The 12,564-nt window shown below is 39.1% G+C and overlaps 1 protein-coding gene across 5 annotated transcripts in view; it reads left to right on the forward strand.

The window, feature by feature from the left end:
- The window catches only part of ECT2 (epithelial cell transforming 2), a 50,694-nt gene extending 38,480 nt beyond the window's left edge, over positions 1-12,214 (forward strand). For 4 of the 5 annotated variants that reach the window (XM_034782209.1, XM_034782207.1, XM_034782208.1 and 1 more), the window contains 5 exons: positions 1,154-1,292; positions 3,062-3,216; positions 5,591-5,698; positions 6,295-6,441; positions 10,889-12,214. In XM_034782209.1, coding sequence (XP_034638100.1) covers positions 1,154-1,292; positions 3,062-3,216; positions 5,591-5,698; positions 6,295-6,441; positions 10,889-10,978 — 639 coding nt within the window. In that variant the 3' untranslated portion in view covers positions 10,979-12,214. The other variant, XM_034782211.1, reaches the window with a different exon arrangement.
- Positions 12,215-12,564: the final 350 nt, after the last annotated feature.

The following is a 12,564-nucleotide window of genomic DNA, read 5'->3' on the forward strand; positions in this document are numbered from 1 at the left end:
CTGCTGCTGAGCAATGAACAGGCTATAATAAATATAGGTTTTTATACTATGTAGTTTTGGTGGATTGCAGAAGACTCTCCAGTCCTCAAAGAGTAAAAAATTGCTGGGTGTGAACTCTTTCCCTTGGAATCTGAGTGACTCAAGGGAGAGAGAGATCTGGAAGTAAACCAAGGGAATAAGGGATCCAGTGACAATCTGCAGGGGGAAAAAATAGTTAATCCCTGAAGAAAGCACATGGAAGAGGAAGTAATTATCAAAATGCAGCAGACAGAGTACAGAGAAGATTGTTCTAGTTTTGAGAGTGTAAGAACAGAATCATGAACTGACTCCTGGTGAATTAGGTATCTGAGGTGTCAGAAAAACACCGCACACTCTAAGCGTGAAGGTAAAAGAGAAAAGTACTTTAAGCATAGGTGGTATTGGCGAGGCATGTGAGGTCAAAAGATGGCTTGCAATGGACCATGTTGAAACTCTCTCCCTACCTTGGATTACTTATGAACAATTTATCCCCAAATTCCCCTTCTTTCCCGCAGCAAATAGTGCGAGGCTACATGGAAAAGAGCAGTTAGACATTTTAAAAAATACTAACCTAAAGCAAACAGCTGCCAAATGATCTCCTGGGAACCCCTAGCCCATCCACCTTCCAATGCTGTGTCCCTCGTTGCTTTGAGCTTGCCATGTTTTTCAGTAGCTTGTCTCACTTAGGTAAAGCCAACCGTATCCTATTTGTAGATAAAACTGCTTTTAACCCCTCTGATTGCAGAGAAGTGGATTTTCAAAGCTAGGCCAAGGGCTGTGGAAATCCAAATCTTGGACTGAGCTACAACTAACAGGTGGCATCTCTATTTGAACATTGACCGATCTGCTGTTTTTAGGATTTGTTCCATGGCTAGGTGCATACAAGAGTGTGCTGGAAAACTAGGGGAACCAGATGAGGAAATATAGCCTTTCAAGGAACATGCCTCCTCTTTTAAAGAAAAGAATCCCAGTTCTTCTGAAAGACGTATAGCTTCTCTTCAAGTAGAAGTATAAATCCATATGTTGGAGCTGGTTACTAGATGAAGAATTCATCTGTTCTCTCTCGCTAAGCTTTGATTTTTTTAATGGTTGTTTTAATTGTAAGATTTAAACTTATCTCATACTCTCCTTACAGATTGCAAGGAAACGGCACAAAGTTATCAGTGCTTTCAAGAGCCCCCATGGCCAGACCAGACCCCCAGCATCTCTCAAGCACATTGTTCTCATGCCTCTCTCGCAGATCAAGAAAGTGCTAGACATCAGGGAGACAGAAGGTCTGTGTTTGGAATGGTGTTATAGCTAATAAACCCAGTGGGGGAATGGAGGGGGAGATAGAACACTGAAGTGTTCTTATAATCTATTCTGAGAACTAATTATGTGATTACACTTCAACTGACAGCTACAAATGCTAATGTTCTGGCTTGAAATCCGAAAGCAACGTGTTTTTTTATTTAAAGATTGTTTACCTGCTGGCCAATGATCTTGAAATAACCGCTAAAGGCCATATTGACAAGAGCCAGCCAAATGGCACTGTGATCCTGCAATAAAAAAATAAGCCTACAGATCTTTTAAATACAGCCCCTGATCTGCTGAGTGGTTTTTTTGTTGCTTGGCCCATTGTTGTTTCCACAAATACAAATCTTCATTTAAAATGTGGTGATGGTACTCAAGGAGCTATCCATGCTACCTGAGGACAAAGGCTTAACTTAACTCGTGTTACCACTTGGTCACGGTTAGATTAATGTTTCACAGTAGCAACAGTTCATACCACATTATTCAGCGTTGTAGCAGCAATGCCATCATAAATCTGTATTTAGAAGCTTGTAATTGTTGTAAACATTTTCTGGTTAGAAATTAAAATACAATAATGTTTCACTTCAAGCGATCAAACTTTTTTGGCTGGTGTTCTCTAGAGCTCTTCAGCAGATCTTACTGGGTTTGTATGTTTTTTCAGAGTTTAAGACAACTCTTCTGAGTAAGAAGTAGGAAGAGGCCATCTATCTAGTAAGCAGGCAGCCTCATACAGTCTAGCTGGAACTTTAGATTTAACTGCAGTCACTTTTTAAACTGGTATTAACAGAGTGCTTGTTTCTACTGTAGCCTAATTATTTGATGAAAGAGACACTAGAGTAGACTGACAATGAATTTTAGCCTCTGGGTTTCTTCCCACTAGAAAGATGATCCATCGGTGACAATAGAGTATCTGAACTCTTCCGACCAAGTTCTAGCCCACGTTTCTGAAGCAGTGCTGAGCACTGTCTGTCTACACTTGCCACTTAATTGTGTTCAGCACTGGTTCAGCTGCCCCTGTTGGTTGTCAGCAACGGGTCACTTGTCCAGCATAGACTGGGTTTAATGTCAATATCCTTTAAGATGTAATTCTAACAATTCTGTTTAGTCAAACTGGTATACCTCAAATGGTCAAACTTCCTCCATAATAGAATAAATAGAAGCTTCAATGTTGCTTCTCAAAGTGCTCTACAAAATAGGGCAGGCATCACTTCCCTCTGCTTTGCAGGTGAAGAAACTGGACCTGCCCAAAGTTGCAGAACTGAGAAGAGAATCCAAGCTTTGTTACTGCCATTTCCCTATCCATTAGACCATGCTGCCTCTAAGGCTATGTCTACACTTCAATTAGACACCCGCAGCTAGCTTGTGCTAGCTGACTCTAGCTAGTGGGGCTCAAGCTAAGGGGCTGTTTTAATTGCAGTGTAGATGTTCAGGCTTGGGCTAGAGCTCAGGCTTTGGGACCCTCCCACCTCACAGCCAGAGCCCGAATGTCTACAGTGCAATTAAATAGCCCCTTAACCCAAGCACGGCTGGCACAGGCCAACCACAGGTGTCTAATTGCAGTGTAGAGACATACCCTAATAGTCTTTAACTTGAACCAGACTGCTACTTAAAAGTAAGTCATAAGATTACTTGCTTAAAATCTGTGGTGTTCGTTTTTTTTTTTTTTTTTTTTTTTTTTCAGAATTGTATGAAGGTTGACTGTCCTCTGTTTGGAACAGTGTGAACTGAATGTTTTTGTCTTCAATTGTAGACTGCCACAAAGCTTTTGCCTTGGTTGTGCGGCCACCAACAGAACAGAACAACTTGTTGTTCAGTTTTCAGATGACAACTGAGGAGCCTCCTAAAGAGGATTGGCTGAAGATGCTGTGTCGGCACCTAGCGAACACAATTTGTAAAGCAGATGCTGTAAGTTCTCTAGTACTAGGTTATCCGTAAAAATAGTTCATCACAAATGTCTTTTAGATAGTTCCTTGTGATAACCGGAAGAAACGAGGCCTTGGCATATCCACAAGCTAACAGAATAAAACTTCTCTGGTGATTAAGAGGGGTGCTGAGGCCTACTCCTTAACCATTAGGTTTTATAGAACCTAAGCATTTTTTAAATAAAACTTTTTTTAATGGTTATGATAACAGTCCAAGGTCTGTAGTATAGACATGCCCTATTGTATCTATACGGAATTATCTTTTGGGTCTTTCACCAGTGTAAGCCAGTCAGTGCAGTTCTCTCTGCACTGTTGTAGCATTTCTAACCATAGGCATTTTCATTAAGATGTAGAAATTGACTGTGTATAATCCCGTAGTTCGTTGGTCTGTATAGATCGCCTGATAGAACAGAGGTATGAAATGCTTTTATCTCAGTGAGGCATAGAGCCCTAAAGCATCTTTCATCACCAACTGGAATGTTCTAAGGTGTCAGCCTTCTGCCAGCACCCCTTTAAGCATTTCCAGTGTGTATTTTCAGACCAGAAGCCAAAAATAAAAAAATTACTAACTTTGAAATACAGCACAAAAATGGTAGCAGGGCAGGGACCTTCCAGCTAACATTCTCATTATCTCTCTCTCTCTCTGCGCGCAAGTACGTACACACACACTGGAGTGAACAGCTGGTTTGAGTTTGATGTCTGTGTTCAGCATGCTATTTATTTTCACCATACAATCTGTTAAATATTTGATGCTTCTTTAAGGCTTAAAAAAAAACCCAAAACTTTAAATGAGTCTTGTCTTTCCATGAGGACACTAGTTCAGAAGGTGTGTACTATTTCTGATCCACTGGCTCACTTTGAATGGATGAACTTCTGGAGCAGGGGTATTTTAACCCTCTTCCTTCCTTCCTCCCCCTCTCCCCCACAGTAAAAGATAAATACTTCTCTCAGGATAAAATGACAATTTTGCTAAGTGGGCCAGCCACCCATCTGTCAGTTCCTTTAATTGTCTCTCTGTCGCCACTCAATTCTAATAAGTATAATAGTAGAAATGGGGTATCATAATCTGTTACTAATGTTCTGTCACATTACAGTACAATAGAAAAGCACTTGACCCCTCACTATTTCCAATGTGGAATATGACATTCTGAAACGCACCTTGCCTGCATAGAAAGATAGTCCATTCCTAACTACATCTAGTCCTCAAAGTGGTAATATACATTGGTGTCTACTTAAAGGCAGCAGCCCCACCACACTTTAAAGCAACACATTTCCACCCTGAATGTGCCCCCATCTTTAGCTGGATTTGAATACCAAATAGAATGGAATCTTTTTGCACTTTAGGGGGTCAAAAACTTGATTCTCTTCTCCATCTGTACCTGGCTGCCGCACCCTTTCTGAAAAGTCTGTGATGTTGGATAAGTATGCCTCATTTCTCATAAATGACCTAGGTATTTACAAGTCTGCCACATGGTGGCAGTAAAGGCTTTAACTCCAGCTCTGCCTAGTAGCACTGCAGTGAACAACGTTGTCATAAGCTGTTGTTGAAACTTAACTGTGTGTGTACAGTCTTCTCTGGGCAGCTTTCCTCAGACTTCACAAAAGATCAATTCCTTATCCCTCACATAAATAGTCTAATCTAAAGATTCCTGTGATGCTACTGGAGTTTCAGAACGCAGAATATGAAAAAATTATTGGGATGTCAGTGACTCTTCTTTTAAAACTGGCAAGTAAAACTATAAAAATACGTAAAGCTTCATCCTATCCCATGCACTAGGGCACTGCTCTTAATTACGTAACTGAGTATTCTACATTTTGTATCACTACAGTAATGTTAATTTCTATTCTCTGGAGGGGCTTGGGAGCTTCTGAAGCACTTTTTACCAAACATAGGCCAAAGGTATCAATCTTAACTAGAAGACTGTATCTTTTTGAAGACTATCCATTCTGTCCATTTAGAATAGTGGAGTGTCTTGCCTTGCCAAGATTCCACTACATTTACAGTTAAAATGTGTGTACCCCTTCACATCAGGCCTGGCTGTTTAACAATTTCAGATTTGACCCACTTGGTTTGCTTTGGTCCACCCTGATTTTGAAAATGGGGCTAAGGTCTCCTACAAGAGACTGTTCTAGTAGCTAGCTTCAGTAAATCGAGTAAATCCAAATAGCAGCTGCAAGATTAAGTACAGGTACATTCGCTATCCATTCTCCAGTGAAATTTAGGGATCTTGTAATTATTTATCAATTCCTGTTTGATTTTAGAAGATTAAACTCAAATTTTTGAGTGTACTCAAAGATGTGTTGGAAAAATCCTGGTGGATTTGTGCACCTGTTCTTATAGTTCTGCCTGTCTGTAGGAAAACCTTATTTACACTACTGATCCTGATTCAATTGACATAAATACGAAAGATGTGGACAGTACGTTGAGTAGGGCATCCAGGGCAATCAAGAAAACATCAAAAAAGGTAAGTGTTTAATTCCTTGCTTGCTAAGTAATTTACCTGATCTGTGAACCTTCTTAGTCACACCAAAACCTACTAGGGTCAGTGTAGTCAAGAAATGTATGTTGGTATTTCTGCCAGTGCTGCCAAAGTTCGTTCTCTCTCTATATCTATAGATATAACTGATTAGGAGGAGAAAATGGAATTGGGTTTTTTGTTTTGTTTTTAATTGCAGGATTGTAAAGGCATCCAAAAAATTTGCCTTTACTTTTTATACATTAAAGGAAATTCCATGAGATCAGTTGTGCTGCAGAGTTTCAATGTGACTGTTCTGTGAGCTACGTAAAATGAAGAGTCTGTGCTAATTCAACTCATGGTGTCCAGACCACATGTAGTATTCAGCTGAAGGGGCAGGGATTGAAAAGAGAGCATGCACAGGTTGACTATTAAAACACACCTCTAAGATGGTCTATAGAAAGCACTGTAGGACATGGTCTCTCATTGCAAGGTCTCTAGACTGTTAATGTAATTCCACAGCAAATCAAAATGTGAATGCATGTTAGATGCTAATGATCTCACGCTAAGACAATGTATGTAACAACTCTTGTCAAACTCTGCAGGTTACAAGAGCATTCTCTTTCTCCAAAACACCAAAGAGAGCTCTTCGAAGGGCTTTAATGGCACACAATACAGTAGAAGGAAGGAGTCCCTGCTCATCTAGTGAAAGATACTTGGGCAGCCGCCTGACCAGTACATCCTCATTAGCAGTAAGTGACTTGGCTGTACTGTCTAAATGGCATAACCTTAATTTTGATAAAACTGTATTAATTTTGGTGCACAGAACATATTCTTACATGGCAACCTCTTATTAAACGAAGTCCACAATGCATATGCAACCCTTGTCTATACTTTAAAAAAAACAAAACAAAAAAAACTTCATTTATATTCTGGTTTGAGTAAAGTCACTTAAGATGTCCCATTAGTCTGTAAAATGCAGAAAACTCTGCTGTATCATGGGAAACAAGGAGCGAGAAATGCACTATGCAGATTCCAAAAGTGACCACCTTATAAGAGTGATCGTGCCCTCTCATGGCAAGACGAGAAACTCCTAGCACAACCTGAAATGAAATAATTTCTGAAGCTATCCTAGGATGAAGTATACAACTGGTTCGTGTAACTTTGAATGGGTAAATTTCCCATAAAAACAGACATCCTGTGCTGTCTTACCTCATTAACTTCTATACTCATGGACTCTAAATGGGGGTGGGGAGCCAAGAAACTACAGCGCCCCCCCCATCTCCCCCCGAAAGGATACTCAGTGTGTCATAGATTTGGGGAGGGAAGAGGATCTTAGTCTTCAGTGTCTAAAATAACATACTGCTACTCTTTTTTTTTTTTTTTTTTTCTCTGCTGTAGTTTAAGAACTATAGCAATAGACACTCAAGTTGCCAGCACAATTGACTATAACAGATGGGACTTGGTAGGATTGAAAATAAACTAAACACAATTTACTCAGAATTTAACGTTCTAATACCTGCTCTTAGCTCTGTAACTTGTTGAAAATTTCCCTTGTAACTCTCATTGTGGTGTTCTCCTATAGTTGCCTTTCAGGGTATCCCCTGTGGAATAGGGGTAATAAAGTATAATGTGCATGCTAATAGCCCACTGATAATCAACCCAGTCAAAGTATTTCTTCACTCTGCTGCTTGAGTTAAGGATGGTAGCATATGAACTAACATTCTGAATCCGATCAGTGGTCAACCTAGTGCAGTGTGTCTAACAGTAGCCAGAAATAGCTGCTTCAGAGGAAACTGGTAAAAGCCCAGCAGAAGGTAACTAAGGAATAAATTGCCACAGGGATAGTTGCATCCTACCTCCCATTAATTAGAAGTTGGACTTATGCTGTGAGCATCCCCCTTCCCGAAAAAATCACTTACAGATTTAATTTTTATTCCTCCTCCCCTCTTGCTATTGTATCTCTGGCTATCCTCATTCTGGTACAGTTTGTATCTCATAAAAATAGCTGCATTCCAGTCATGCCTTTTCTCTACCTCCTATGTCCTTACATAGTTGAGCATTACCCTTAAACATGTCAGCAGAACTACCAGGGATTGGTTGAATCCCTTTATTTTCTGTGCATTATCAAGATGAATTCAAAATCTCTTGATGTTCTTCCAAATAGTAAACTACCAAACATACAAGTTGACAGCATGGCATCCATCCTGTGCTTAGGAAAAGGGCAGCTGTGGTTAAAAATAATCCAACCTGCAGCTAAATCCGTTATGAAATCAAGTGTTGCATTTGCATGGCGCTAAATGGCAATTTTCACAGTTTTCAAGGTAACTACATCTCTCACCTCTTTGTGGCCTCCTTAAGGACACCCACCCTCTAGGTGACTGCTAGGACCCTGAGAGTTGGAGTCCCGCAACTCTTTATCTAGATCTAGAATGTAATTCCTCCTTCAATTCACAGATTATTTCATCATGCTTGAGTTTTTCATTGAGCACCTGCGGTTCTGCTTGCTCTCTGGGGCAATGACCGTGTCAAAGCAAAGAGTCTCTTCAGATCAAAAGAGTACATATCTTAAAAACCCCTCACATGCTAGTCTTGACTTACCAAATAGTTACCCATATTTCATTTCTCCAAGTCCTTCAGTATTTGGCCCTCTTGGTCAGTGTCACTGATCAGGTGAAAGTGACTTTTCCCCCACTATGTTAGGGTGATCACTTTGAGACCCTGACTAATAACCAAAAACAGTATAGAGTTAAATTAGCACATGCAACTTCCCCCAGGAGGTAAAGCTACTCTAGACTTGCTACTTGCCTAGGGATTTGCAATAATTACCCCAGTGATTTTTTGTTCCAGCAGGCAGCCCTCTAATTCCGCCTTGGGATTGTATTCTGGATCCTAGCTCTTAAAGTTACATATAACACTTCTATAAAGTTGATTCAATTGTCTGAAATTTTGCTTTGTATATTGCTGTGACAGATGATATAGACACCTGGGATACCCAGTCAAAGCAGCGCTTCATGTAGGCGTTTCAATGGCCTAACACACAATAGCACTGATAATGTGTACCCAAGAGCATCGTTTGGATGGGGAAAACGACTTGTGAATTTGTCATTACTTCAATTTAAGACCATTAATACAATCTCCACTAGAAGCAAACTATTGCAGAAAGAGTACTGAACTTGCTTGTATGCATTATTGAACCTGTTTAAAGTGCTATGGCATGATCTCGCTGCTGTTCCTGCAAAATTAATCTGTTGAAGATATTGAGTAAGTTTTTAAAATTCGTAGAACATAAGAGCCCACTAAGTTTCTTACAAAGAGGTTCGAAGGAATTGTTTAGGTGAAGTGTTTTGTCTAGATAATATCCTGGCCATCAGTATGTACAATTCTTTTTATTTTATTTATTTATTACTTAGAGAAATGGCATTGGAAATAAGGCACAATAAAAGAATAGCCAGTGAATTTATGCAGTGTCTGCACTAACTCTTCACCCCCCCTTCCTATTTGTAGATTGCTCGTTCCTCTTCTACATACAGCCTAAATGGATCTGTCAAACATGTCGTTAGTGTTCAGCGCTCCAATTCTGTTGATGGGAGCTCTCAAAGTTCCAGGTCTCGACCTGTGCTCTGTCCTGACTCTCCAACTAGCCGTCCTTCACATGCCAGAGAAGGAAAAACTCTTTCCAGCCCTGAAAGGTTAAATGGCCACTCGTTGGCCAGACCATGTCCCATTCCTGTCATTACTACCACTTGTGATGTAGGAGATGACCGGAGTGGTGTTGAGAACAGTTCCAGCGTCAAACCCTGATCTTTAATGCCCACGTTGTATAAAGTGAGCTTCCTAAAGATTCTCCTATGGAGCACAACTACTAAAAGATTAAAGAATCAGTCAAATGTTTCTAACGGGTGCAGGGTTTTCCTTGGTCTGTCTTGGTGCACATCTCAGCTCCCATTAGGCTACTTAACATTTCTTCTGTTGTTAACTAGTTGGGTTTTAAATGGGGAATTTAAATTCTTTGGAAATGGAATTGACATCACTGGTCTCAAGGGGTTTTGGATTTCTTTCCAAGTTTTTTTAACCATGTTTGCCCTACGATGGCATTGAAGTGCCTCTTTTATATTTACACATTTAATGTAAATATGGGCGAGTCTTCATACTGAAGTAAAAATTTTGACGCATGAAATTCTGGATTCAGCATGGAGTCTATTGCCTCTGATTGCAAATATGGAAGAATTCTAGAGTACAACTGTTGAGACTTTCATGAGCCTTAAACAGTGAGTTTTGCAATTATCATCTGCTAAAAACCTTCATAAGAACATGTTTCTCTTCTAGGTCAACAACTAAAGCACAACTATAGTACCATCACTTGTTATCACTTCAAGTGAAATTAAACTTCTGAGGTTGTAAAGAAAATTTTTTAGCTCTTAAAGCAGCTCTTACAACTATTCTATTAATTTTAGTTTCAACTTTTGCTTAGCAACAAACTGCTAAGCCTGCAGATCACCTTAAAATCCACTGATAATCAGTTTTGCTGAGACTTGTTCACAACATCAGAATAGCAAGCCTTTTGTCTAGTTTTCAATCATATACAGACATATATAGGCTAAGACTATTCAGTAATAAACTATCAAAATTTAAGTTACACTTTTTGTGGCTTTTTTATACCAAAGTGTCGTCTGTAAGGGTCAAATCAGTAGTTTTTGAGGAATCTTGAAAATATGGTAAGAGCAGAACCAGTTCAAGTGGCTATGTAGCTAGAGGAAGTTCATCTCAATCTTTCAAGGTTTGCTAATATAGCAAACTGTGTTATAACATGTTCTGCATTTGAAAACTTGGAAGGAGATACTATGCTGTTGTAAAAGCATGAACTGCACAAGGATGTGGGATAGATATGTTTGCTTTATTAAGAATTCTTCAGAAGGTCTCCTAGTTCTGTGCATACCTCTCAACAGTTTTTTGTTATGGGGGAAATCTTCATTTTCTATAACGAACTTATCTGTGTGTCTTACCCACCAAGTTTGTTATCCAAAACTTGAAAATGCCAATCCTTAAAATTAGGGGTTAGCAGACTACTTCTATTGAAGAAACTGGACCCACTGTGTCCCCCTTATTTTGGGTCTTGAAATGTTGAGCGGTATGACTACAACACTGAGACTGATACCTTGATCATATTAACAATTTTTTTTTTTCCTCCCCTACCAGGGTATCCCTTCTCCTTCCTTGGTCAACCTTCCTTCAATGTTTGCAAAGAGGAGTCATACCTTAAGTCGATCAACAACCCACTTGATATGAAGTAGGCTTAAAATGAACTACTATACTGTAATGACTGACAAGCAACTGGCTGTTCAGATGACCTATTACTGACATTAATGGTACTTTAGTCATTGTCGCTTAGTTACCTAACAGATTGCTAACTTGTAGGGACTCTGACTAGTACTGAAGCAGATGACCTGGTCAAGCAAACAAGTGGAAAAACTTGATCTAGGCTTAGAAATAATGTATTCTTTTGAACAATCCATTTCCTCACCGGCATAATGTAAACACTTTCTTTCAACAAATTGTCTCCTTTTTGCAATAAACTGTTTTGGTGTCAAATGCTGAAATTAAGAAGTCTCTCTTTCTTGAGTCATCCACTGGATGATGTTCTTCAGTTCATCTAGAAGAGGTTGCTTAACTTCATCAATTGGCTCTGTACTCTTAAAAGCTAATGCATGGACCATTGACTAAACTGAAATAGTTTGATATGCCCTTTAAAGTATGACAGTTGGCCTGTTATACAGCTGCTTTTTCTGGGTATTCTAGAAGATCTAGCGTGTTTGTGCATGAATGTACTTGGAGTGGTCTACTGCATATGGTCCTTCATATTTTCTGTGCATCCTTTTCTAATCCAATACATCCAAATCCTATAACTGGCTTAGCCACCAAAAGTAACTTGATCTGATAGCGAATTAAAACTAACACTTTTTGGATGTGGCAGTCCAAGGAAAAACATCACTGTACTTAAATTGTATTTATAGCCTTTGAGTTGAGACTATTTTTAAAACTGTCTCAAGACCCTTGTTTAACTACTTTTTATATAAAGTTTATTCGTGCACAGGCTCCTCCCAGTGCAAAGCTGAAATTGTGGACCTGGTTTCAATTTCTAACACTAATATTTTTACTTGCAGGTTTTTGGTGTATAATTTCCAAAACCTTTTTCTACATCTTTGCTATATTTAGTCTTTTTCTGTATTTTTTTTCTTTGCAAGCTGTACATTTTAAAATAACCACGTTTTCACTCTGTATTATCCAACGCCGTCTCAGGAATTGTCCAACTGTGTGTATTTCTGCACTTAATAACTTTGAACTAATTGCCTGTATGTCATGTGTGGCATTTCCAACTCTAAGATTCCATTTAACCGCAAAATGCTACTTTTTCTGTTATATGTAATTAGTGCTGCTTTTGAAGATGTCAGCCTGTTACTTCTGTATTTTTAAGATAGGTTTTTTGCCAATATAAATCATGTAAATAAACTGTTTAAAACAACATTGCTTACTGTTGTACTAAACAGACTTTTCAGAAAAGTCCAATGAGTCTGTCAAGAGCATTACTGCATCAGGAGCTAGTCTAGAAGCTTGTTTAGTGAATCATAGTAATATAGTGCCAGCCCACTAAATATATATATACCCACCAAGGTTCCTGTGAAATTCCTTGTGAGGATTTACTACTGTGGATACTGTTCTATCAGTGTGTTGCATATTTTCTGACAATATGACTATCTTTGGGTTCCTGTTTTTGAAGAAAAAGTAGCTATATCTTCCAAGAGGAAAATCCCTAAAGTACAGAAACATGCTCTGAAAGCTAGCTGTAGGATGGATGGAGATTGATTCTTCCTTAG

Source organism: Trachemys scripta, chromosome 9 (genome assembly GCF_013100865.1).
Source record: "Trachemys scripta elegans isolate TJP31775 chromosome 9, CAS_Tse_1.0, whole genome shotgun sequence".
Lineage (NCBI taxonomy): Eukaryota > Metazoa > Chordata > Testudines > Emydidae > Trachemys > Trachemys scripta.